This window comes from Dipodomys merriami, unplaced genomic scaffold (genome assembly GCF_024711535.1).
Source record: "Dipodomys merriami isolate MVZ:Mamm:240054 unplaced genomic scaffold, mDipMer1.0.p SCAF_15, whole genome shotgun sequence".
Classification (NCBI taxonomy): Eukaryota; Metazoa; Chordata; class Mammalia; order Rodentia; family Heteromyidae; genus Dipodomys; species Dipodomys merriami.
Window position 1 is genome coordinate 24,930,160 of NW_027202826.1, and position 27,147 is coordinate 24,957,306.

The 27,147-nt window shown below is 49.0% G+C and overlaps 1 protein-coding gene across 2 annotated transcripts; it reads right to left on the bottom strand.

The window, feature by feature from the left end:
- Positions 1-382: 382 nt before the first annotated feature.
- On the bottom strand, positions 383-22,140 carry Pitx2 (paired like homeodomain 2). 2 transcript variants are annotated; one of them, XM_070022465.1, is made up of 4 exons: positions 21,617-22,140; positions 17,649-17,704; positions 4,238-4,443; positions 386-1,729 (listed from the first exon to the last, which is right to left on the bottom strand). In XM_070022465.1, exons 2-4 carry the CDS (start codon positions 17,692-17,694, stop codon positions 1,166-1,168), a joined length of 816 nt encoding a protein of 271 aa, XP_069878566.1. In that variant the 5' UTR covers positions 17,695-17,704; positions 21,617-22,140; the 3' UTR covers positions 386-1,165. The 2 variants fall into 2 exon arrangements, with proteins under 2 accessions (XP_069878565.1, XP_069878566.1); XM_070022464.1 differs by lacking the exons at positions 17,649-17,704; positions 21,617-22,140 and adding an exon at positions 5,436-6,045 and having other exon boundaries at positions 383-1,729.
- Positions 22,141-27,147: the final 5,007 nt, after the last annotated feature.

The following is a 27,147-nucleotide window of genomic DNA, read 5'->3' on the forward strand; positions in this document are numbered from 1 at the left end:
GAACACTTTACTGGAGGTGTGGCTCTCTCCTCTAATGGAGTAAACCAGAGTCATTGCAAATTGGTGTACTTCTACATTTCTTTCAACCTTCTTCTTCCTCTCTCTCTCTCTGTTTCATTATTTGCTAGTACTAATGGAATCTTCTGGGTTTAAGCAAAAAAAAAAAATCTGAGATACAAGGCCAGCCTTTGAAGTCTTTCTCCTCCACTGTAGGAGTGTCCCCCCCCCCACTTTATTTTTTAGTTTCTGATGAATGAATGGTTATCATTTATTTCTACCAAATTTAAATAAATACTGATACCTTACAAGTTTAGCAGGGAACCAGGGGAGACTGGTTTTGTTTAGGGGGCCAGTAAATAAGACTCCCTGGCTAGGTGACAACAGAGGGAGGAGAAAGAATCCAGACCAATTTGTATGCAGTATATTTTACTCCCATGAAATAAAACACATATTTTTTTCATATTTGCTGAAAAGTAAAACAATAATATTGTACGAAATGTTATACACAGGGTAGGTTGTACATAGCAGTTTCAGAAACATCATTGCATCCACCAGAGAAACTATTCTAAAACTGATATTCACACATTTTTATAATAATAATAGGTTAGAAACATACAGTGTGGCATTTAGTATATACATTCCCTTGCTCGCAAGCGAAAAAAACCTAATCGCTTCTGTATAACATGCTTTATTTTAAAGCCTAACCTTTAAAAACACTGTTGTGATATTACTAACAACTGCTTTTATAAAATTAATTTGACATTTCCATATATATACATCCTTTCAGTCATTTTAATGTTAACAAGGCTAAACTTAAAAAATAACAAGCTTATAGTAATGTTAAAATGTCATATCCAGTCAAACGTTTTGTTGGTGTAACATGTCCTTGCAAGTGTTGGAAAGAAATACTTTTGAGTGAAAGATGTCAGACATGGAGACCATTCCTTTGAAATCAAAGGAACTCTCTTTCCCTCTCTCTCTTTCCCTCTCTCTTTCTCTCTCTCTCTTGAAATCAGTGGTTTCCTTCCCCCCCCTCCTCTATCCTCTTTTCCTCTGCCTTTCTTTAGTGCGCACGACCTTCTCCCAAGTCTTTTCAAGGGCGGAGCTGCCCCTTCGGCACAGTCCTAGGCTCCCGGCGCAGCGCGCACGCGCGCGCGGCTTAGGCTCACACCGGCCGGTCCACGGCGTACTGGCAAGCGCTCAGGTTGGACGCCGGGTTCTGCACGCTGGCATAGCCAAAGCTAGAATGCTGCTTGGCTTTCAGTCTCAGGCTGGCCAGGCTCGAGTTACACGTGTCCCTATAAACGTACGGCGGAGTCGGCGGCGCGTAAGGACAGGCGGGCGTCGGCACGGCGGAATTCAGCGATGGGCTGCTCAGGTTGTTCAAGTTATTCAGGCTATTGAGACTGGAGCCCGGGACGCCCGTCACCGCCGAGGGCACCATGCTGGACGACATACTCATGGACGAGATGGAATTGGGCGGGGAGAACATACTCTGCGACGACAGGGGGTTGACGTTCATAGAGTTGAAGAAGGGGAAGCTCTTGGTGGACAGCGAGGCCGACGTGAGGCCCTTGGCAGCCCAGTTGTTGTAGGAGTAGCCGGGGTACATGTCGTCGTAGGGCTGCATGAGCCCGTTGAATTGTGGCCCAAAGCCATTCTTGCATAGCTCGGCCTGCTGGTTGCGCTCTCGCTTTCTCCATTTAGCCCGGCGGTTCTTAAACCAAACCTGAGGATGAGGGGACCGGAAAGGAGGGGGAGTGTGGGGGGGGGGGCAAGGGAACAAACAGAGGCCACAGAACAGATTAGTAAAATCACGATCGATCAAAGCATCGGAGCCCACCCCCCCTTCCGCCCCCCAGCCGCGCACGCGCGTCTGTCTGCGTCTTCAGGGTGGTGAGTCTCCGCAGCCCACACCGCTAAGCTACCGAGGCCTGTCCTGGGTTATGCAGTCCGCTCCGCTCGGGCGATCCTGGGCTCAAGGCTGGGTCACAATCCCTAGTCCGACGCCCAGTGGCCTGCGGGCGGCTGGATCGCTAACCCAGGCCCTTCCCCCGGATCCCAGAACACTTCGTCTACAAGAAACCAGGATCAGTCAGCTTTGCCCCCAACCGTTCCCCGACCTGGCAATCTTGCTTCCATTCCAAAGCCACAAACCCGGCGACGAGGACCAGGGCCTGGGAGGGCACCTGAGGGCCTGCGCTCCCTGCCGCAGCTCCTCCCTCCTCCCTAGCTCCTCCGCCGCCGTCCTCCACACATTCCCACCACCACCCCATCCCCGCCAACGCGGTCCTGAAACCGGGGCCTGGACACCGCATTCTTCTACGCTTAGAAAAAAAAAAACAACCAAATAAAAAATCTCCGGGTTAAATCCCACGAGCTGGGCGCGTAAAAGTTGGAGAATCTATAGCCCATTCCCTCCACTTCCTACCCTCAGAGCCTCCTAGCTCTCTCTGCTCACCTAAGGCCTGGCCCGGCCCAGTGGGATAATTTGGTTTCTCCGGTGATTGCCTAGGCAGGCCAGACCCCATCTGCGTCCCGTGGCCCCGCCGCAACCCCTCTCCCAATCCACATCGGGCCTGCTGGTCGCCCCAGACGGCGGCTTTTGTGTATTGGAGCAAGGCCTGGCTCCACGTCCCTAAGCAGACACCAGTGATGTTTCACATTACACATCTCCGGCGGGCCCAGCCGCCTAATCCGCCTTTTTTTTTCTTCCTTTTTCCCCCCCTTCCATTCTCAATTTCCTTTTTATCCTCCGTCCTCTGCACCCGTCTGCTATAAAAAGCACGCCTCCCTCCCTTCCACTTGGCTGACCCAAAGAACCAGGGGGAGAGAGAAACGTGCACCGCGCTGCCCTGGACCTGGGAGGGCTGCAGAAAAAGCCAGTGGAGTGGAGAGGCTTTTCCCAAAGAGTCCAGAGAACCACAAATGGCCTTTTCATTTTAATGACTTGCCATTTCCACCCTAAGCGTTCTAAACTTTGCCCAGGCGACAGGAGTACGTGCAAGGCCCGTTCCCAGACGCTCTAAAGCGAATGAAAGGCTGACCTTGCGCAAAACCACGAGGTCCCTGCCCGAACGCTCGGGCCCCGAGCGGTTAAAGTAAAACCATTTCCAACTCCAGCCGGGCTCTTTTATCTACTAGCGTAGCCCGCACAAGTGCCACCCAGAATTTCCTTCCCTTTACGGTGGGAGCGCCTCTGGGTTTTTATTTCGTTGTTATTATTATTATTCAAGGGTCTCTTTATTTTTCATTCTTTAACCAGAAGATTTTTATTTTTCTATACAGAATACATGAACCAAAACCAAAACCAAAAAGGCCTCTGGATGCTGCTTAGTTCTGTTTTCTGCTTCCAGAAATCCTAACAATTTTGGAAATTTCCATCGACCAGCCTAAACCAGGATGTTGCTATTGGTTGATTTTATTTAATCTCTCCTTTTTTTTTGTTGCCAATCCATAAAGTGCAGATTTGCTACAAAGCTAAGGTAAGCTCTCTTTTTAAAAAAAAACAAAACTATGATTATAATTAAGTGGAGGGGTGAATCAATCTTCAAAGAGTTCAACTCCTGAGAGAAGATAAATAAACCAAATTGAAAAGTCCCCCCCCCCCTTTTTTTTTCTTTCTAAGAGAGCTAGCAGAATCGTAGTTTGCTCGCGGAAATTACAGAACTAGGGGAGGATAGGGTTTGAGAGAGATCAGAGCGGTCAACCCCCCCCCCAAAAAAAAGGCCTTGTAAGGTGTGCGACCGAGGCCCAGAGAGGAGAGGCTGGGCCAGGCGGGGAGGGAACGCTGTTTAGTGAGGGCCCACCCTTGCTTGTCTCGGGCGGGTTTTCCTTGTTAAAGGAGCACAGGTTGGAGCCTGTTTGCCGCTTTTGGCCGGGAGGGATTTTATTAGTGCTCGTCTGGCGACTGTAAGCCGGGAACACAATGCCCTTTGGAGAGGAATGCCCACGCGGCCCAGCTTGGGTAGGCGCAGGATGGCGGGCAGAGAGCGGGTGCGGCTCCGGGCGCCAGTGCCTGGCTGGGGCAGCTCGGCCTCGGAAGGGGGAGCTGTTACCTTGTTACCCTCGCTGCTCGGAAGCCTGGCGCCGGAGCCAAGCGGCTCCCCGCCCGCGCCTTGCAGGGGGCCCGAGCCACCACCTCCATTTCCCCCGCTCCCTGCCCCGCACATCTACCGGGCCTGCAGCTCCACCATGCCCGCAACCCTCTCCCCTAAACTCGGTTCCTGGCTCCTACCCGGACTCGGGCTTCCGTGAGATTGGTCCACACGGCGATTTCTTCGCGCGTGGACATGTCGGGGTAGCGGTTCCTTTGAAAAGTGGCTTCTAGCTCCTGCAGCTGCTGGCTGGTAAAATGAGTCCGCTGTCGCCGTTGGCGTTTCTTCTTGGAGGGGTCTTCGGCGCCCACGTCTTCATTCTTTCCCTGCTGGCTCTTATCTTTCTCTGAAAACGAAACACACAAAGACTTGGCTCAGAGGGCCCACCTGCAACTCGCATCTTCCCCCTGGACCCGACGGCGGCCGAGGCGGTGCGGAACGGTGCGGTGCGCGGCCCGCCGGCCGGCGGCTCGGACGTGGCCAAGGGAGCCCTGGGTCGGTGGGGTGTGCAGATGAAAGTGTGGGTGTGTGCGCCCCATCTCCTCCCCTCCCCCGCGCAGCGCCCGCGCGTTTTATTTACATGTTTATCTCATGGAGGCGGCACGATCTTTTTTTTTTAATAGCCCGCGCTTTCAAAGTGGATTTCTCCGCCTCTGTGCGCAGACATACCAAAGTCTCTGGGGACGCGCGCGCGCGCGCGTTTTACAGACTCCCCCCCACGTATTCCACACCCCCCCCGGAGAAATCTCCGATTTCCATGCGGTTTGGGAAAGGCTCGGAGAAGTAGACTCTGGGATTCGATTAGGCACTCAAGTTCGCCAGCTCTTTTTTTTTGGGGGGGGAAGGGGGGTAAAGTAGGAGGGAGGGTCTGGGTAAGGGAACCTCTCGCAGAGCAGCATTTTGGAGTGGTTTCAGAAAATCCTTTCCTAACCAGGGGAGCGCCTTCCTTCAGAGGCGAGCAAGAGTGGGGGGGGGGGTGGCCTCCCAACGCCCTTGAATCAAGAGGTGGAACTTTGGTGACCCAGGACACAGAAAGGAGGCCAGGTTAGGAGTGGGTGTGTGGGGGGGATTGCACGGGACATTCGCGCCCCACGAGCCAGGTTAGAGAAGGTAGAGTGTAAAGACCGGGTCTTCAGAATCCCGGCTCCCGGAAGTTCTGCAGAGATCCAGCGGGACGACCACTCCCCCACCGCACTCCCCCCCCCCACCGCACTCCCCCCCCCTTCCTCCCTAAGAGGGGCGATTTCCTCGGGGCGGGATGGGGAGGGCGCTGAGATCCAGGGACCTGGCTGTGCCGGGCGGTTTGGGAGGTGTCCGCGGGGCGGCGAGGCGCCTTACCTGTGGTCTCTGGGCTGGAGGTGTCGGAGATGGTGTGCACCTCTAGCCTGTGCTTGGAGGAGTCCAGGGAGCGGGGCTGACCGGGAGCCAAGACCGAAGCCATGGCTAGTGGCTGGGGATGGTGACAGGAGGCGGACGAGGAGGCGGCCAGCAGCTTGGTCCCGACCGCACGGTGCTCCGAGTGCAGCGGGCCTTTCATGCAGTTCATGGACGAGGGAGTGAGCAGCGCTACGAGTCCTGGGCTCGCGCCCCGCGACCCCCCAAGGGGGTGTACCGCGCCGCCGGTTCCTGGATTGCGCTCTAGGCGCGGAGTTTCCCTCTTCCCCACCCCTGCGCTGGCGATCGGGGCTAGAGCCTGGGGACGTCACCCCCGCCAAGTCCTGCAGCCAAGCCGCCCCCTGTCTCCTCCGGAAGGCTCAAAGCGGGAGAAGAAAAAAAAAAGTCCAACAACCGAGTGTCAGCGGCGAGCAATCGGAGACATGGAAGGGGGGGGGGGGAGTGTGGGCGGGAGGGCACCCGCTCCGAGCGTCTTTGGGGAGCAGGCTTCGGAGATCCAAAGCGAAACAAGAATGGGCCAAGACCCCCCTCGGTCCCTCCCTCCCTCCCCCAAATACCTCTCCAATAAGGAAAGCTAACTCCGCTCGCGCTCCGCCCGCCCCCCGCGCGGCAGCCCTGACAGCGAAGTGTCAAGAGTGACAGGGACAGGTAGCTGATATTAGATCTCCCGCAGCGGAGGCCTGGGCCACAGCAGCGGCGCGGGACCCCCCGAGCACACCCCCCGGGCAGAGCGCATGCACACACCACCCCCCTCCGCGGGCCCGTCGAGCCGGAGCCGGGCCCCAGCGCTGCTCAGCTCCGAGCACCCCCGCCAGCGTCCGACCAGATCTGCGGCTCCGCGCTTCCCTGTTGGCCTAACATCTTAAAACCAGAGGCGGGCTTCCTGCTGCTGAGACGTCACGCTGCAGCTGCCCTCCCCGGCGCTCTCCGCCTCCGCCTCCTCCTCCTCCTCCTCCTCCTTCTTCTCCTCCTCCTCCTCCCTAGACCCTTCCCCCCGGCTGGGAGTGACGTGACTCCACACCAATCCTGAGGCCCCGAGCCGCCCTGGAAGGCCTTGTGCTGTCTGCACCTATCAGCGGTGCGGGGCCGGCTTAATTCCTAGCTGCGCCCACCCGGTCTCTACAGGCAAGTTCTTGGAGAATTCTGCCCCTGCCCGGCCACAGGCGATCTGGCGTTAAGATAGGTGCTGGGGATGGAGGAATGGAGCTTGGAAGGAAAAGTGGAGAGTTGGAAGGATCCACAAGCCACCTTGCCCCCCCCCCTCCTGCTTTTGTGTCTCCTGGCATCTATTTGTAGTGAGAACTCCCCCCTCTTCCCCTCTCCCCGCCCCGCTCAGCTCCGTCTAAAAAGACACTCTACCTAGAACTCCAAAATGATGAAAACCTCCACAAATCACCTTTCCGTGCTTAATTCCACTCCCCTACCTCCCACCCCCCAAACTGTCTGTCAGGTGAATGCCGCGCTAATCTAAGGAAGCTTTACTTTAATTGCAAAGGAGATAGGGTCCTGGGGGTGGGGTGGGGGTGGGGGGGAAGGCAGGCTAATAAATTAGAAATCGAGGAGAAAATGGACCCGTCAAAAGAAAATCACTTTGGCTGTAGACGAACAACTGTTTGGTGGTTCACTCTGGATTTATACAAGAATAAAAAGTCGCCTCAAATCACGTCCTGGTAATGCTTATTGGTCCCTAGACAGAAAGCAGCACACAATAGAGGAGAAACCCTAACCCAGCGTTTTGAAAACGCGGAAAGCTTATCCATTCTACTTAACGCTGATTAAGACACATATCCTAGATCTTTCAAATTCCTTGTACACTGTATTAAGCTCGTCCTAACCCGAGAGAGCCATGCTTTAAATTCGACTCTCTTGTTTACTTTATTATCAATCACATTTAAATCCATAGAGCCCGTAGAATCAACAACCTTGAGCTAATTATATATAAAATATGCTTTAATGAATTTCCATACAATTAAGGTTGTTGCCAAATAACCAATTTCAAGGATAATTTTTAACAGTCATTTTCTTTTCCTAGGGAACTCAAGACTGTCTGGAATGATTTAAAGTACAGACAGGCAGAGATATAGAGTGTGCGCTAAGTTTAGATATGTACCACGTTCAACTAGGACACACAAAGCCCTTTTCATTTATATGAAACAACATAAAATCACCTTGGGGTAGTGGTAGAAATCAACTATTTACAGTATTATTCCCAGGGAAATTTTCTATTCCAAGGAAATTAAAGAACTAAGGGCAATATATGCAAAATAAATTTGCAAAGTCTTCTTGCATGGCTGGGACTGTAGCGGAGGAGTGCTCTAGAAAGTAACAGGACAAAAAAAAAGTCCTTTTGTCCTCTGCTTAGGTCAGTTGAAGAACACAAAGTAATCTCTCCTAGGTTTCTGCATTGACAATTGTTTTATTGTGGAGTTAGTGTTATCATCTTTGAATGTGGACTTGTTTGACGTTACTGTCAATGATTTGCAGCACCACCATAAGGTATCTTCAGCCACAAATTCTCTCCGAATCCTTATTCACCATATTGAAAAACTTACTCAGTCTAGCACTGAGCAGAAGAAGCTGACCGCAAATATGGTTAGAAAATTTCTCTCCCCTTTGCTCTGCGTCCAATCATATCTATAAAAATTCCTCCCCCATTTTAAATACACCTGGGAGAAGTCGAAGCAAGCGAGGATCATTTCAAAGTCTTCCTACCACCATTATCTGACTGTAAGAAGCATTTAGCTACTAGGGAATCTTGCTTCAATAGTAAGCTTCCAATCAGCATCTCTGGTTTTAACCTTTTATTCCATTTCTCCCCAGTCCATGCGCTTGCAACACACACACACACACACACACACACACACACACACACACTCACCGGCTCCGGGGACAACACAACCCCACGTGACAGGCCTGCATGAACTGAAGCTTCTACCTCTAGCTATATTAGGTTCTGCAATCTTATCACTAAATTATACATATTATACCAGCAGCCTGTTGGTAAAGAAGGTGAAATTAATTTACATTCTGCTCATTATCTGGTGCTTAAATGACGTGTTTTATCCCTGAGATTTGGCAGAAGATCTCCTTCTCAGACCCCACAGCATTCCACTGAAGACAATGTTCTTACATTTGTAGTGGTTTTTAATCTGATAAGACTCTAATTTGCTTAAGTCTTTTAAATAAGGGTTTTAAATGTTTCTAGCCATTTTCTTATTGAATTTCCTCTAATTCCCCCAAGATCATAAAGTATATGTGTAAAGTAAATATTTTCTCCCATTGCACTACCAGCCGATGACCTATAACTAAGTCAATAAGAATCCAGCTCTTTTTGGCCCAGTGTGTTTACTAATCATATTCCAGATTCTTCTTCTAAACCTCAGTATGAGTCCTATGATACCATTCCCCTTAAAACTTCACTTCATGAATAGACTCCATCATATCAAACAATGAAAAAAATTCCATTATAGACAGCATTTTCTTTCCCTTGTTTCAGGATTCAAATCCCAGAACTGCAAGAAAAAGAAAAAAAAAACAACAAAAAAAACAAAAAACAACCCCCCCCACAAAACTTTAGTTTTGGAGGGAATGATATGTTTGAAGTGTGGATATTTTTTCAAAATGCTCACCCCTCTTCCCCTGCCAAAAAACCTGAGATGCTCTGAAGAGCCATATACATTTCTCAGCTCTGTCTTTTATGATATACGCAGCTTTTGTTGTTGTTAAGCTTGGATGGTTCTGCTTTTCCTATGGAACTTTCATCCTGTCAAACCTACACACACAGGAAAGACCTCAGCCAGCCAGCCACCAAAGTGGATGAAAACCCCAGGTGTAAGTGACAGCTTCTCATAGTGCCAAAGTATAAGACATGTTGGAAATGCTTGGGGATTTGCTGGTAGTCCTGAAGCCTAAAAAAGAGCAAGAATCTTCAATTGTCCGGGTCTACTGAAATCAAGAGACAATAAAGATAATAATCTAGAATACTGGTTAGAGCAAAAACAAAACTTACTTATCACCCATATGTGATATGTATAAATATATGTATATGTATATGCATATATCTTTTAAATCTTAGTGTATCTGTGAGCTCCATCTTTCCATGCTCCTTAAAGCTTTATTTCTCAAATATAATATATATACATTTATCATATATTTATTTTTTTTTATGTAGGTTGTGGGCTTGAACTCTGGGCTTGGGTGCTGTCCTTGTGCTCTTCAGCTCAAGGTGAGTGCTCTACCGCTTGAGCCATAGTGTCACTTCCAGTTTTTTTTTTTCTAGTGGTTTATTGGAGATAAGAGTCTCATAGACTTCCCTGCCCTGGCTGGCTTTGAACTGCGATCCTCAGATCTCAGCCTCCTGAGTAGCTAGGATTACAGGCATGAGCCACCAGCGTCCGGCTTTATCATATATTTCTAAAATATATAGATATAGAATATACAGAATATATTGAGATAGTATCTCAATATAAAGAGAATATTTATCGATCTCTGCATACCCATAAACACACACACACACACACACACACACACACACACACACACACACACACACACACCACACACACACACACAGAGTCCCAGCTTTCCACATAATTGACTTAAAGCGAGGATTTTCTTTGCATTTTTCTAGTTGGAGTCTCAACCCTCTCCTAATCTCCTAATCACTTTATACACTCTGAACAGCCACAATTGAGTGACACTTTTCCCCCGGACCAACAGGACTGACTCCAACATGAAATCTACATGGGGGGAAAAAGGAGGGGTGTGGTGGGAGACTAAGAAATGTTCCCTTTACAATGATCCTTTCATGGTGGCATTGGCAGTGGACAGATTCGAATATTTAACCTGCAGAAGACTTGTACCTGGGCACTGGCAGGCATATAGCAGCAAGAAGCTGGATTGCACACTCAAGTTGCAGGCACTACTAAGTTCAACACTACAGGATTGGTGCAAGCCAGAAGATTGGATTCTCGATTGGATTCTTGATTGGAAACGACTGATTTCATCACAGAAAGTTTCAGTCCAGAAAAGAATGAGCTTGGCTCTCAGGAACAAGTCTCCCTGGGGGGGGGGGGGGGAGAGGGGAAACAGGAAGCCCAGGGCTAGTTTGAGCTTTTGAGTCTAGGAGATCCGGGGGTCGGTCATCTCAATTGGCTATTCTTGCTTACTCTTTCAAAGAAGGACCCTCCAGGAGAGAAATGTGCCCTGCGGGGTCAGGCATGTTTTGAGCTCCTATTTGCCACCAATTACCATTCTTAAAGTCTTATTTAACTGCACGCTATTTAGTGTTCCCTTTCTATACCTCTTCCCTCCCCGCAAACTCCTTCTGGTCATCTCCGGGCACAGCTGGGTTGGGTGGTCACTTTTGGGAGCTACAAAAAGTATGCATGGGCTAGGACCCAAACAAGAGATCCTGAAAATTCTAGAAGCCTTTTCTCCTCACAACTCACCCAGAAGATGGCTTGTGTCCTTGTGTCTCTCAGAGCTGTCAGGCCACCAAGGGGGACCCCCCCCCCCCGGGCTGGGCAGCCAGGGGCCAGCTCAAGGACGAGGCCTGCCCTGACTCAACTCACAGACACGTGATGGGTGGTGAGTGCGTGTGAGGGTGGGTGGTATAAAGCCCAGAGGTCAGAAGGAGACCTTGCACCTTGCCCTTAGATTGGCCTTTCTTTCTCCTCTTTCTACAGCCAGGCTTTTCACAAACTAAGCTGAAAAGTTGCCCTGTTGCCCATTGCCGTGAATCTGACCCCAAAATCAAGAGCTTTGTTGTGACCGATTTCCCTCCCCGCCACCTCCCCTGCCCCATTCCCTACAAGGAATGAATAGGCACTGACTTGCTGACGCGACTCTTTCTTGAATCAGAAGTCATTTCGCATACAAGGCTTACCCTCTCTTCATCCCTGCAGACCCAAATGACACTTACGCCGAAAAGCTGCTGAAGTAAGGGTGGCAGCCTAGAAGATGCTAATGGGGGTAAACTCCACCTCACTTTGAGAGAAGAGAGGGGAATTGAGGACAGAGTACCTAAATGTCTAAGCTCACATGCCAGTGATGTTTTCTTCACCCATTTGGATAGGAACATTATGGGTCAACTAGGTGTTTAGTTAATGTCTGGAAAGTGAGGATTTGAAGGCACTAAGTTTAAAAAGGAGGGAGAGAATGATATTATATAAATGTGTGTTAGAAGTGTAGGGGAGAGAGAGAGAAGTGGGGAGGAAATGAGGGGGAAATAAAGAAAGAAGAAGAAAGAAGAGGAGGGAAGGGAATGAATGACTGTGAGGTTAAACCTAGACATTCAGATTTGGGAGGAAGGAAGTGGGAAGAGGAAGAAAAAGCCACTTTAAAAAAAGAGACAATTAGATAGAAACACTCCTCTCTCTTTCTCTTTCCCTCTCTGCAGCTCATCTCTCCTTTCTTTCTCTCCCTCTACCTTCTTTCTGTTTTCTCTCTCCCAGACATGCTGGTAGCTAACATTCAGCATTAGTTGTCATGGCGACCATAAATCACATAAATCCAAAAATACCCACCTATAATCTGAGATGAAGCTTTTATTTCCCTAGTGAAATAATATTTTAAAAGCTGTCAGCTGACAACAAAAAAAGGAACCCACCTCATTGTAGTAACCCAAGTAATAAATTACTTCTAAAGGTTTAAATTAAAATGTCAGCCTGTTAGAAACATGCTAGGAGAATCTTGGGCACTCTTCGTGTCAAATCCACACAAAGAAGTTGATTCAATTACTCTCCGTTGTTCTCTAACACATGTATACACCTTTGCAGATGCTCTCTCCATTCATTTCTTCCTTCTCTTTGCAACTTAGTCTTCACAGACTTTATGCATTGAGTTTTAAAAGAAATAGCTCCATAAGTTGGATGCCTGTGGCTCAAGCCTATCATCTTAGCTACTCAGGAGGCTGAAATCTGAGGATCGAGGTTAGAAGCCAGCCTAGCCAGGAAACCAAAAACCACCACCAAAAATCTGAAAGTGTAGGCATAGTTTAAGTAGTAAGTACAATGCCAGCCGTGAGCAGAAAAGGCTAAGGTACAGCACTGAAACCCTAGCTCTGGCAAGGAAGAGAGATAAGAAAGAAAGAAAGAAAGAAAGAAAGAAAGAAAGAAAGAAAGAAAGAAAGAAAGAAAGAAAGAAAGAAAGAAAGAAAGAAAGGAAGGAAGGAAGGAAGGAAGGAAGGAAAAAAGAAAGGAAGGAAGGAAAAAAGAAAGGAAGGAAGGAAAAAAGAAAGGAAGGAAGGAAAAAAGAAAGAAAGGAAGGAAGAGAAAGGAAGGAAGGAAGAGAAAGAAAAGAAAGGAAGGAAGGGGAGAGAGAGAAAGGAAAGAGAGAGAAAGGAATAGAGAAGGAAGAAGGGAGGGAGGAAGGATGGAAGGAAAGAAGAAAGAAAGAAATCTCCTAGATTAGAAAGGAGCTTGATGCAGTACTAACCTTTTGGGGACCTTGTGTGTATTGATCACTTCCCTAAATGAAAGGTTGGGGTTTAATTAAGGGTGGGGGGATCCTAATGGCTGTAGAAGAAAGAAATGCCAAAAGCAAGACTGGAAGGGAAGAGACTAAATAGTGGAGAATTGAACCGGGTGCTCAGGTGTTGTGGTTAAGTCTGGGCCTGATACGGTAGGTGTGTTGTCCTGTTCCTGTCTTTTTCTTTTCTGAGAGGAAACTTTCCCAATTGGATACCCTGGGGAGGAACCTGCGCTTGCAGTTGGGCCTTTTGTCTTTTACCTTGGGCTTGTTGTCTTTTGCCTATCTTGGATTACAGGGTATTCGCCTAGATGAAGAGCCATTAATTACCCATTCAGTCAATATTAGGAAGACGACAAAGCTTTTTACATAGGATTAAGAGGACATCAGATTGTTCCATTAGTATATTCCTGCTCACGAATAAGCTTTCGTTATACATTTCCTTTTCCCCCCGGGTTCCTCTAACAACTGCTGCATAGATTAACAGCGGGCGGTGCGGAGTGGAAGCCCAAGCAGCCTGGAGAAACTTGGAGTGTGAGCAGAGTCTTGGAGAAGGGACCGGACCTGTATAGATTTCTTTACCAAGGATCCTCAGGGACTGTCTACCTTTGGAGAACGGACACAATACCCACTCCCCGATAGAAGAAAAATAAAAAAGCAAACCCAAAACCCAAACCCAAAACCCACCACAAAGCAGAGAGGCAGCTTCTGCAAATAAGCCACTGATTTGATGGTGGTGGTGGTATCGGCTGAGAGAAAAGAAAATGGAAACCTCCGTTCACTACCCAGCTCTCCTGATGTATTCTGGCTTTTTTTCCTCCCTTCTCTTTCTGGAAGCCTCAAGCCTCTTTCTTTGACAAGCACCTGTCCCTGGCCTTGGAAACACCGTGAGAGCCCTCTTCCACTTTCTTTCTCAAGGGACTTCGGTCGCCCATAGGTCGCATCAACGATTTGTGTTGTGCATTTTGCTGTAGATCACCGCATCTCTCTGGTTTCTTTGTTAGTATTAATGTCACCTCATACAGGCGACAGAAAACTGGGTTTTTGGCTTGTGTGTGCGGGGTACACTAGGAGTCTAAGTAACATGAGCTTGGCAGACATTGGCTGAACGAATGGACGATCGCAGAGTGAGCGAGTGGCCACGAGAAGGCCAGAGTTAACCCGCATGCTGGGAAGGAGGTTGCGACTGAACTGTCGGCGCCCTGTGAGAAAGGCTTGGGTCACCATTAGGAATGTCCACAGGGATCTGGACACAGTTAGACTTGGGTCCCGACGGACCACGTTCAGTTCAACAGCCCCTGGTAAAGCTATTTAAAAATTAATGGCACCGCTGGGGGGAGGCTGGGCGAAGTACCAGCCCTACGTGACAAGGCAAAGCCAGGTGTTCGGGCCTCGCCGGATTGGAGCCTCGCTTCTAGAGACCGTACCTAGGACTGATAGGAAAAGGTCAGTCTGGCTCTTTCCTGAAGGTGGAGACCATTTAAGGAGTTCCTCAAAATGCTCCATGGGAGATACCCGAAAGAAGAAAGTCAACCTGGGCTCTGTGATTCAATGGGGAGTCTGCACCTGTTTTGGGGTGGGGGGGCAGATGGGAGGAGAGGGCCTAACTGTTTAACTTGCCTTCACACCTTTTACCCCATTCCAGGTGCCCAGCGATCCCTCTGAACCCTCTCAAACAGTCTACTTTAGGGTTTGTCAGTCACCCACACTTTCCCTAAAAATTGGTGAGTTTCGACTGGTCTTGAGGTCCTATCAAGGTTAATCGAGGGGAAGGGGCCAACAGCTGGAAAGGGGTGCGGGGCTGTGACCTCTCAGAGGTCACCTATCTAGCCTGTAAGGAGGACTTGTGTTTATTTGTGGAGAGAGGATAGGCCACCAATACAAAATCAGAGCTCTTAAAACAAAAGCACATTTCATTATACACATTTTTTGAAGTAAAAGAAATGCTAAAAAAATGCAATGCATTATTGCTTTTGTTTTAAAAAGCAGGCTTGGCCAAGAGTCTATATATTCATCAAATATCCGTAGAATGGCTACAGTTATTTATTCTAACCACCTTCTTTTAGTGAAGCTCTATTTTTACTTACTCGTGTATGACAACTATTGTTATTATTTTTTTGGTCTGCCTGTTCCCTAAAAGCCAATAAAACCAACATTTTCACCATTTCTTCCCACCGCATGCCTCTTCTTAATTAGTGACATGAAACATGTTTGGGCAGTAATTGTTTCTCTTCGATCCAAAAGGTAGAAAACAGACCTATTGGCAAGGTAAGGAAATAGTCTTTTACGCGTATGAAAATAATCCAATCGTTCATTACTTCGAATTTTATTTATTTTTTCCCTTGCTAATTATCCAAAGAGGACCCCCCTCCCCCCCGGCGCCCATGCCTCGATTTTAGTCTCCGAGGCTTTCTCTCCTTTCTTGGACTCCTGCTTTTCAGAAACCATCCCTTGGGTCAAGGAAACTTGGGTAGATGAGAGGGTGGGAAGGGGGTGGAGAAGGAGGAAGAGGAGGAGGAGGAGGAGGAATCAGATCGATTCTCTCCCGCTCCGTGCACACTGACACGCGTCCGCCCTGTCCGGCCCGCCCGCTCCGAGCGAAAGGACGACTCTGAACCTCTTCTGGGCTGGCTAGAGCCGGGCCTGAACTTACACAAAGCATTTTTCCCCGGGAGTCATCGCTGCTCTTGATATTTAACCATATCTCAAACATTCTCCGGTCTAATAATTTATTTTTACGACCGATTATCAAACAGAAGAAGAATTTAACACAATCTTAATGACAGAAATCACTCGACATTATCTCTGCATTGCTCTCATTTAACCCCATGGGGTTAATCCCAGACAAGTGAGCGTTTAACTGGCCCAGAAGGACCACTAGCAATAATGGTGTAAGGGGCAGGTTGTGAATCTCCGGCTCGCTTTAGACATTTGATTTTTAACAAATAATCCACTACCCCCCTACCATGCCCCCCATCTCTCAGATACGTGGAGAAGCCTAAATGGAGAGTCTTTGTTTTCTTCTGAGTAATTTGGTTTGTTTACTTGGCCAATGTCCCAAATCTCCCAGGTCTCCACATATTACGTTCTGTCCTTACACTTTAATCCGGAAGGAGGAGGTTAGGGCCGGAGGGCGGGGGGGAGGGGGGAGTCTTTATCTTCTCACACTATCAAAGGTCAACAACCTCCTAAGGCTAGACACTTATTTATTTCGGAGCAGGGAAAAGTCGGAGAACGTATGGGAAACGGTAAATTTGGGAGTTTTTCTCCGCTTGCAAACACCACACAGAACACCAACACCAACAACAAACCCTCCACCCACCTCCCAATCTCAAATACAAGTTTCCATTCCGCAGAGGCCGGCGCAGTGGATGGGAGACGTGAATTTCACGACGCCACCAGCCTACAGACTCGTCTAAGATGCACACAGCCAATCAAGCCATGACATCACCAAAAGCCCAGGCCTGGCAATCAGCACAACAGAAAGCAGGTGCATGCATTCACACTCTCCTCCACCCTCGGCGACTGCACACGCCATCTCTGTCCCAGACTCCGCAGGGGCAGTGTTCAGAACCCCGACCCGCCGGGGCGAACCTTCGCCGCCAACAAGTGTTTAGTGCCCGCCTGGCCCGGTCGGCTCCGCACCCAACCAGCCTAGGTGGGGCGGTGGCAGAGCCCCAGAGGCCCACCCGGTGGGCCCTGGCGGCATTGCGCGCAGTGGGACTTGGCTAGCGACAGAGGTCGCTGTTGGACCACTTTTCCACGCCAGCTCGAGGCGCCGAGGTAGGCTGCGGCTTGCAGAAGAGATCAGACCACAGGGAGTGAGAGAGAGCAGATCCAGAGAGGTGTTGGGTCTCAGGAGTGTACTAGAAACGGGGAAAAGGAATTAACGTCCCGGGAACGGCTGTTGCGCGTTTTACCCTGGGGCCAAAGTCTTAAGTTCAAGCCGCCGCAGAAAGTTGGGGCTTTGGCGGCACCGCCGGCCGGAGTTTCAGCCTAGGCTCCGAGTCGCGGAGGCGGGCGCCTAGCGCGCCGCGGCCTGCGCTACTCTCCCGGCCTTACCCTGAGCGCCGGGGAGGCGGCCGTGGGCACAGCCTGCGGCGGGCGGCCTCTTTCCGGCTCCCTGGAGAAGCTGTGGACTCGATCTTTTTGATTTCGGAGTCTTTGGAGAAGAAACGTGGTACCGCCGCCGGCTGCAGCCCTGGGCCGCGCGCGCGCGCGCCCCTCGCCCCCGTGCGGCGCAAAGCGATGCCCAACTCCAAGGGCCGAAAGGAGCCCCAGGACAGGGGCGAGGGCCCGGGTGGGTACGAGAAAGAGGGACAGAGAGCGAAGACTCGATTAGAGGAAAGAGCCCCACGCATGCCATCCCCCGGATCATCTGCAAACTAGCGCCGGGTGGAGAACTTTCTCCGCGCCTCTCTGGCTGCCCGCGCTGCTGCAGCGGGGAGAGGTGTGTGTCCCGGCCTTAGGCACTCTGTGCCCAGCCTCCTCCTGATCCACTGCTCCCCGACCTCCCCAGAAGGGGAGAGGATGCACTTGACGTAGTTCCAATGTCCTTCCTGCCTAGCTGGCCTCTCGGAAAAGCGCCGATGGCTGGGGCCTCGCCCCGGAGCGTTTGCCTTTTCGCGGCCCTCACGTGGCGCCGTCTCCCATGCAGTGACCCCAGTAGGAGAAACAGGCTCTTACCTAGTTGCACACACGCCGACACTAGTTTGCGACAGTTGGTCTCCATTCCCCGTTATCTGAAAAATACAAGAGTAGCGTCTGTGATCAACGGCAGCCGTCCCGCGGACGCACAAGTCGCAGACTACTTGTGCCGAGGTGAACTTCAAGTCTAGCTGTTCTGCGCCTACTAGGTACCCGGCTGCAGGCGCGCGTTTAGGGCCTGACAGCAGTAGGGCTGCCCCAGCTCCAGGCCCAACCTAGCCTCGCATCCAGGACCTCTGGCTGTATACCAGCAGGTGATCCATCTCAAGAACTGCAGCAGATGGGTCCAGACAGGGGATGGAGGCCGAGAAAACAGCCGGGCTCTGGGGAGGCCGCCACATCTACTTTCCAAAGGATCCGTGTTCTATATGCCTTAAGCATATACACACAATTTGGTGATGGGTGAAGTGGATCTTTCTGTTTGAGAAGGACACCATTCGGCACAATGTCCATTAATTGGAACTCGGTAAATATTTGCCAACTTTCTCGTGTCACACACAGCAAGATTTCTTCGGTTTTCTGAAAAGAAAGGATTTTGTTTTTCCTTTTTTGGGGGGGCCTGGGTGATCCAGGAGCGAGTTTGACTTCGGGCCTCATCGGGAGCCACTTTTTCCATATTTAGCCACATTTTTTTTCCCCTGGAGATACTCATCCAGCCATTTATTTACCCTAAAGTATGATTTAAGATCTCAGCGTTGAGACGGGGAGGACTCAGGGAAACAGTGGAGAGCAGAACAAGCATTCTTAAAAGGGTTTACTACCCGCCAAGCGCCAAGGAAGAGTACTGGGGAAAACTCCTCCTCGAGTTATTTCTTTTCCTCTCCCAGGCAAGCTAATTTTTTTTTTTTTTAATTTCCAACCACAGCGCAGACAGCAGACAGACAAGCTTTTAATGCATACCCACCCGCCTTTTTGCCACAGGGAAAGCAGGAAAGGTGGGTGGCGGGACAGTAGGGGCCCGAAAGAGTGAGTTAATAAAACGGAGACAAGAAAAGAAAGAAGGTCCAGGGCTCCCCAGGCCTCTTCGATCCCGCCTCCCCAGTCTTTTGGTTCTGGCTAACAAGGGGATGCCGGTGATCGGATGCCCCCCCCCCCCCACCTCCACCCCCTGCCCTGCTTCCCCTGGAGTCCCAGGCTGGGGTGGAAGCCGGCAATACTGGGGCTGGTTGGAGGGGGTAGAGGCGGGGCTGGGCACTAGGGGCCTAGTTCTGGCCTGAGTCCCGTTTTCGTGCTCTTCAACCTCTCCTTGGGAGAGTCGGCCCCCAGGGGTCTCTGGGCCAAGGTCGCAGGCCACAGGAGGGGCTGCCCAGTGCGGTGCAGGGGTGGGGGTGAGGATGGGGGGGGGGTCCCCGGGGTGGAGATCGACTGGAGGTTCTCTCCCCAGCTAGCGAGCGCCAAGCGGGGGACTCTGCCGATCCTTGTGGGCCCGTGGGCCCAGAAGTAGCAGTTTGGCGGCCCCAGATTTAGTGATTCTGCCGTAAAATCACAGGATTAGTCCCTGATTGAGATGTCTGTTCGTGAGATATTACAAAATTCATTATCACAGCTTTCTACTAACTCGATATGAAGTAACACAGATGGGATTTTATTAGTCCAGACTTCAAATGTTTACTTATGATAATTTCAGGGGAAATTTGCATGTCATCATCATTTCGATAATCTTTTTTTTTATATGTCTGAACTGGCTGCATTATTAGTGGGTAGCTCCAGCATTGCAGATGGTAACTGCAAATAGTTTATATTTTTTATTTTATTTTGTTTTACTTTTTAAAGAAATGAGCTATTCATGAGAGAAAGATCCGATCGTCTGGTGTAAACTCAGTCAATTATAACACATTCTGCCCCTACCCTATGCTCCAACATCGAAGACCAAACAAAGCCATAGAAAACAAATCTTCAAGATCTTGAGGGCTTCCTGTACAGACCAAAGAAGGGTCAAGGCGTGTTCCTTAGCTCACTCCTACATGTCATTGTGACTTTGGAATTCATTTTGCAGCACGATGAGCCCCAAGGTCTGACTTTTATGCTTTTTATAATATCCAGATCAATCAGATGGATTCAGCCTAAATAAGTTGGTAACACACACACACACACACACACACACACACACACACACACACACACACACAAAGAGACCTCCAATACCTGCTTGCTAATTCTTAAACTTGCCCTGTCAAAACAAATCTTGTGTGGCAAATTTTGCTGCCAGACTTTGGGAATAGCTCTGAAAGCTTATCTCACAAATTGAGATGTGGAACATTTCCTGATGGCTAGTTATTGTCCCCCCCCCTTAAAGTTCATATATATTCTGATTGGAATCCTGTTTTGGCCAACTTATGTTTTATTTTGTGGCCATGCAGGGGGAAAAAAAGCACAGCACAGCAATTAGTGTACACAGAAAAGGCACATTGGTAAGATAGACAGGCAAGCCCCAAGAAATAAAAGTTTGCTTAGACATAATCTCTGAGGACTGACACCACAAGAAGAAACCATACTTCTAGTAATTGCAAAAGCTCCCACATTTCTCCCTTTCTTTCCATTTATCTTGTTACCCTGTAACAGAATAATTAATGGAAAGTTTAAAAATAAACAGCATAAGAACATATGCTTTAAATGAGCTAAATTGGTGTGATTAGCCAGTAAATTAATTTGCAGTGGGTGATCATTTAAGGAAATTAAAAAAACGGCTTTAATACAGTTTGCATTTTACCATGTGCAAACCTTTTCAAACTAATATCCATAGCTTAGTAGTATTTAAAGACAAATATGATCAACTTTAAGGACAAAGAGCTGGAATAATTTATCATTTTTTGAGAAGTAAACTAAAACATCTCATAGTCAGTGAAAATTTATTTTTTTCAGAAAAGTTTGATTATTGGAGTTATATACTTATTTTATGCGATACCAACAAAATTCTCAGTTTATTTTGCTTACATGCTTTGTGTCTGCCATGGTTGGTATTTGAATTTTAGATGGATTTTCTCTGAACTGATATTAATATTCATGCAACAGGAACATCTTTAGTTGTGATGAATGGTTTAGAAGCAATGAAAAGAATTCTCCCCCAGATTATTTTTCATAAAAATATTTTAGCATGTATGAATTTCTATTGTTACAGTCTAAGTTTTTTCTATTTAAGTTTACTTTAATAAGACATAACTCACACAGAAAAGAAAGTAAGAATATCACAACCACAATAGCTCAATTCCTTAGAGAAAGTAAAGAGGATAAATTGGAATATAAAAAACTTATTCTCAGGTTTACCATCATCCCCTTCCTCCTTCCCCTCGCTTAGCTGCCAGTTGGAAAACAGTTCTCTTCCTGCATTCATTTAAAATTTATCTCCTCAAGTGTAAGATTGGAGCTGTCTGGTGATCAATTTATTAAAGGATTGATAATCCAAAGTAATTGTGCGGACTTGGCACCTAGGCCTGGGTCCCCAGGTAATTCGCTTGGGCCTGAGAGGTCACTAACTGCCCGTTAAAGATGGAATTTCTTTCTCCAATGGAAATAATGGGAAAGGGGCTAATCTTCCAGCAGCCGAAACTTTGTACAGAGCTCTTTATCTTGAGAATGCTAATCCTCGGCGGGGTGATTTGTCCCTGGGCCGTTGGCATCGAGATTTCAGGGAAGATACCTCGTTTTAAATGCCAGCCCTGGTCTAGCGTTCCACTTCAGCGCCCCGTAGATTGTTAGTTTCTGCGGCGGGGGAACGCAAGAAACAGAGCTTTGCAAGGTCTGTTTGCCAACTGCGTTACCTCCGGGGGGGGGGGGGTTGGGTGCGGGAGGTGGCGGGAGGGGGGGGGGAAGGAAAGAGGGGGGGAGGGAGAGAAGGAAACGCAGCCCGGAGAGCCACAAATCACCTACTGTGAAGATTCTCCAAAGTGGAACAAATTTCCAGACTCGCATTATCTCACATCCCTGCGGGAGAGACGGCCTCCACTTACCAGCTACCGGGGGGAGGAAAAAAAAAACGAGCTGCTGTCCGTTCTCGCGTCCCACCGCTTCCAGGCGCGATTTGCAGCAAGCTGGGGCTCGGGCTGCACTGCCTGCGCCCCGAAAGCCGGATCGGAGAGGACTGTAGGGCTCCCAAGGGTGCCGAAATCGGAGAAAGTCCACGAGAGCGCAGGGAGGAGGGGGGCTAGCCTCGAAAAACCCAGCGATCGCAGGCTGTTTCTTTCTGCTCCTCCTCTGCAGGTTTCACGCTGAGTCTTGCAATCTCTCTCCACTCCCTCCCTCTCATCGCCCTCCCTCTTCTCTCTCTCTCTCTCTCTCTCTCTCTCTCTCTCTCTCTCTCTCTCTCTCTCTCTCTCTCTCTCTCTCTCTCTCTTCTCTCTCGCTCTCTCTCTCTTTTCCTCGGGCTCCGACTCTGTGTGGGGAGTGACGTGACGTCAGCAGAGATTCCACCAAACTCCACTGCACAGTGGCGCGCGGGGCGGGCGCGCGGGGCTGCGCGGCGGGCGATGGAGGAGCCAACACCGCGCGCTCGCTCGGGGCCAGTGCGCAGGGGCGACGCGAGGCGAGGCAGGGCCGGGCAGCCCTGGGCGAGCCGAGCTGTCCAGGCAGCGGGGCTGGGGATTCGCGCAAGCCCCGAGAAAAGATCGGCGAGAGAGACAGGGAGAGGGCGCAGGGCAGGGAGCTTACACCACAGCCGACCCTGCTGGCAGGCAGGAGAGAAGGGGGGAAAAAAGGAATCTGGGCCAGAGCGGGAGCCCTAATAAATCAGAGCTTCTTGGGATAGGAGGGGGCAGAAACCTGCTCTAAGGGGGGCAAATCAGGACGGCTGGGGAGGAAGGGGCAGGGAAAGTGGCCCAGGAGATGGAACAAAGGATAGTGTGCAGGGGTTGGTTTGGAGCGAGACGTGTGTGGAGTGTGTATGTGCGTGTGAGTGCGTGTGTGCATGCGCGCCTGTGAACTCCTCTCGGGCCTACGGGGTGGAGGAGAAAAGGTCACAGACATGAGGGACTGTAGTGGAAGAAGAAAGTAGGAGACATTTGAGGGCCAGAGTGGAGGTTGGGTGGATGGGAGGAAGAGAGGATGATTGAGAGACATTGGAGACAAAAAGAAGAAAACAAAATGGGGTGATGGAGTGGGGGAGAAGAAAACCCAGGAGTCAGGTTGGTAGTGGAAGGAAGCCGGGACGCTCGGTCCAGCGTGGCCAGGACACCGCGCCTGGAGTCTAGGCGGGTGGACCAGGAGCGCTCGGAGTGGAGCGTCTGGGCGCAGGTAGGCGACGCCACTCTCCGACCAGTGTTCTCGGTGGGATCGCCTGGCCGTGGCTCAGAGCTGAGGCTAGAATTTCCTCCGCTGTACCTACGCTCCACAAGTTCACCCCGGGTCACGGGGATCTCATTTTTTAAAATGACGAGGTTAAGGTTCCTGACGACGGCGGTGGTGTTAAATTGCACGGGATGGGGGTGGGGGGAAGGGGTGGTGGACGGGGAGCAGCTTCCTTCGAATTCACAGTTGCTCCGCCAAGCGAAGATTGCGGGGAGAGTGGAGGGCCATTCTCACCCGATCGGGGTGCCCTGTTTCTGAACCCCGATATTCCGTTTCCTTGGATTGGAGCAAGCAGGGTGTATTTTGGTAGCGGGCAGGATCTTTGGGCTCCGACTTGCCTTTGGGTAGAAGGACTATAAATACGATTTGCCTGAAGGACCAGGTGCGTAGGCTTCTGCCAGGCATCTGGGAAAAAGTTCTTTCAATCTCAAGGGCGTCCTGTGAATGTATGTTTTTTTTTTTTTTTTTTAAAGTGTGGGACTTAGCTCTTGGGTCTGGGTTCTCCAACCACTAGGCATTCCTTTGTAGGTGCAAACCTCCATCAGGCCCGCCATTAAAGAACTCTTCTTTTTGATCCCCAGTCGAGATCAAAGTTCCATCTAAAAGTTGTATTGCTCTTCCTAAATCAAGACACCAATTCATGCCATTTTAGGCACATGCGATGTCCTGTTGGAAGACCTGTTCGAAACAGATGTAAAAAGCCAGGCATTGAGCAGGGTCGCCACATAGATTCTGAGCTTTACTCTACAGTTGGGGACCGTCGGCAACGTGTTCTGTGTTTTCTTGAATTACTCCGTGTTTTGAATTCATTTGAGTTAGCAGTAAAAACAGGCAAACAAACTTGCTCAATTTGTTTTGAGTGCTAAATCCCTTCTCTTGGAAATAGTTAACAGTCGACAGATGGACTTGTTTTATGGAAAGACCTCTCCTCTTCAGCCACGAAGAAAACGGATGAGACATCTACATTTTAAGCCATTGCTAACCTCCAAATAATATCCACGGAAAGTCAAACTTTCTCCTTTTACACAGTGGAAACCCAAGACAGTGTTGTGGGGGTGGGGGGGGGATAATACTCACGTGATGTTTTTACTTTTAATTTCCTCTCTGTCCTTGAGATTTTTGTAAAAAAATTCTACTGTTTTAGATTTTTAAAAAATCAAATGCCTTCAACAAGTTCTTCCCTCTCTTTCCCCCGCCCCGTCCCCCCTCCCCCCAGTCCAATCACAGCATACAGAAAAAGCTAGTCTAAGAACAATACTTTTTATCTCTCATAATGTTTGGGGGTACTTCCCCCACCTTCCTGAGCAATGGGTTAAATATGACCCCCTCATCGTTTCATTTTTGCAGAGGTTAAGCGATGCTTGTAGCAGAAGGGCCTAGCCTTTAGCTGGTGGCAAGGATGGGAAATCGTCTAGAAAATTTGAAAGAATGTGAAAATCAAAGACAGGAAGGTTCAGACATCCTCCAGAGACCCAGGAAAAGGAAAAGTAGCTGAGCAGCAGAGACGCACAAATGGATGCATGCAACTCTCCCCTTTTGCAGAATTCAGAGGTTTGTAACCAGCGCTAGCAGGCAGGGACTCCAAGAAAGCTCACGTTTCCCTCATCCACCCACCCCCACTTCTGTCTGGAGTTTCGCCTGCCGGGGGCCTGGTTTAACCCCAGCCCCGGCAGCCTCAGTCAACGGAGCTTTTGGGTCCTTGCTTTACCCAGGGCTAGTGCAGCTGAAGTGAGCAGCTGGTGAGAAATGCAAATGGCTCCTGGAGAAATAGAAGATACAGAATGATTTTCATTCTCTCCTCGAGTGTGTGGAAGGAGCTGGACATACGTTTCACGCTCCTAATCCTTCTTTTACATTTTTAGTCATACTCCTATTAAACAACTAATTAATGCCCAGAATCACCAGGGAATACATTAAGCATGCAGTGAGGAGTCTGGGTGTGGGTAGGCTGCAAACCACCGAGCTGATTTAAGACTTGGATTTCAGATTTTGTTTCCCCCACCCACCCCCAACACACACACACACAGACACACACACACAGACACACACACACACACACACACACACACACACACACACACACACACACACACTCTGCCCCTGTCAAAGCAGTAATGGAAGAGTGGGCCACGGTGATTGTATTTAGATTCTGATTACTACTTCGAATTACAAGGGGGTGGAGAGACAGTATCCAAGCAAAGCGAGTAATTCTCTGCCCGCAGCTGTAAACAAGATTGGAGCATCAAAGGTACCAGCTCCTTCTGAGCCAGATTGCCTGGGCTGGAGGCTGGAGGCCAGGGATGGGGAGGCTCAGAGCTGTGGATCTGTGAATTTCAAGGCTGTTACCCTTTTACATAAACAACTCCAGCTCCGATCCTCTGATTAGCCCCGGTACAAGCCACTGGTTGTAGAAGATCTTAAACCTGCCCACTCCCAGCTTATATCTTTTTTCTGTGTTCCCCCCTCCCATAATTTTGAATACTATCTGAAGATAATTGCCTTTCAGTCAAGCAGTGGATCACCCCATTTCCTCCCGTCACTCACTTTGACTTTTCTATGATACACTTCATTGAATGTGGGCACCCAGCTCATGAAACATACCCCGGAAATGCATTCAGGGACATTAAAGGGAGGTTCTGAATTTTATTCCTCCTGACAATATCTTGAAGCAAAGTGCTAGAACTGTTAGAACCAGAACCCAGATCGGAAGCTGAGAGAAACAAGCATTTTGTGCTCACAGCAGGTAAAATACAAGGACAAATGTGGGATGACCCCAGCCAGATCCCTCTCACCCAGAAGTCAGGATTCGAGAAAGGTACAGTATTATTTTAAGCTCCGACGGGCTGTGTGCTACCATTTGCGTTCTTCACCATGGATTACGATCTCAACCCTGGCAAGCAATTTCCCCAGCTCCTTATCTGACCACAAGCGAGTATGTAAATACCAATGGCTAGCGGTGTTTAACTGCCTCAAACATTATTGATTTGTTAGCTCTTCTAAATTTTCTTCCCTATCCAGATCTTGTTTCCGAATGATCTATTCCAGAGGTTTGATCTGTACCTCTGATGTTAAGATACAATAATTGTTTTTTTTAAAAAAAGGCATTTAAGATGAACTGATTGATTTGCATATAAATTAAAATTATTATGCGTTGCCTATTCTGGTGTTTTATAATCATTTTGAAATTAGTACTTAACCACTTGAGCTAAAAGAATATATAAATGTCTGTATTGACTCACTAATGAATTACCTCATTAAAACATCCTGGGGAATGGCTAGGCGCAGGAAAGATAGTTAAATCAAGACTTATTAGGGGACAGATGAATATTAGGAGAATAACGGACAACCATCTCGAACTCAGAATGGAGTTTAATTTTGCAACCCAGGTCTCTCTTCTCTGCTGGTGATGACTTGTGTTTGTTTGTAAATAAATGAAAGGGAAAGAGGTAGTTGGTTGGTCGCGACCATTCAGGTCCTTTGCTCTTGCCTGGGTACAGTTTTCACTGAGAAGCCCCAAGCTTTGAAATTCTGGGCCAGCTTCAGAGGTGTGGGGCCACTGCAGGCTGCCTGACCAAGTTTCTTCTGTCCCCCCTGTCCCAACAGCAGGCTGTGGGAGCAGCGGATAGACGCTTTCAGAGCGATCAGAGATCTGGAGTCAAAGCCGACATTTAATAGATATGCTAACTGAGCACTTACCTTCGTCCGGAGAATAGGAATAAAAGGTAGCTCTTCTTAAGAGAGGCCGTGGAACGGCACGCTATAGGAGTTCAGAAAAGGCTTGCAGCGGGAAATCTGTAGCCTGGGGGCTAGCCAACATCCCCTTTCATTTCAAGCACTTATTGATTTGCTGTTGTCATCTTTGGCGACGCAGAAGGACACTTGAAAGAATTTCTGATGGGGCTCTGATCTGAGAAAGGAGGTGACCTACCCAGGCTCCCACCAAATTCTTAATTACCACATCAACTGCTTTTCTTTTCTTCTTCTTCTTCTTTTTTTAAATCCCCTCAACCCACCTCTTTCCCCCATAGCAACCAAGTTTGCTTATTCTTAACTTTTTAATTATTCAGAAACTCTTACCTCTCCGGGGCATCTCTTCTGCAGCAGTATTCTATCCCAACCTTACCCCTCTTTTTGCGGTGGGGCCTGTATATTGATTTCTCTGACCTTTTGTACATTTGGGCCTGCTGAGATATCTCAG

Excerpts from the sequence above, each read along its gene's own strand:
- Pitx2 (XM_070022464.1), bottom strand. The coding sequence starts at position 5,643 with ATGAACTGCATGAAAGGCCCGCTGCACTCGGAGCACCGTGCGGTCGGG. Across the intron at positions 4,444-5,435 it reads CTCCAGCCCAGAGACCACAG|AGAAAGATAAGAGCCAGCAG; the intron begins GTAAGGCGCCTC and ends TTTCGTTTTCAG. Across the intron at positions 1,730-4,237 it reads TCACGGAAGCCCGAGTCCGG|GTTTGGTTTAAGAACCGCCG; the intron begins GTAGGAGCCAGG and ends CCTCATCCTCAG.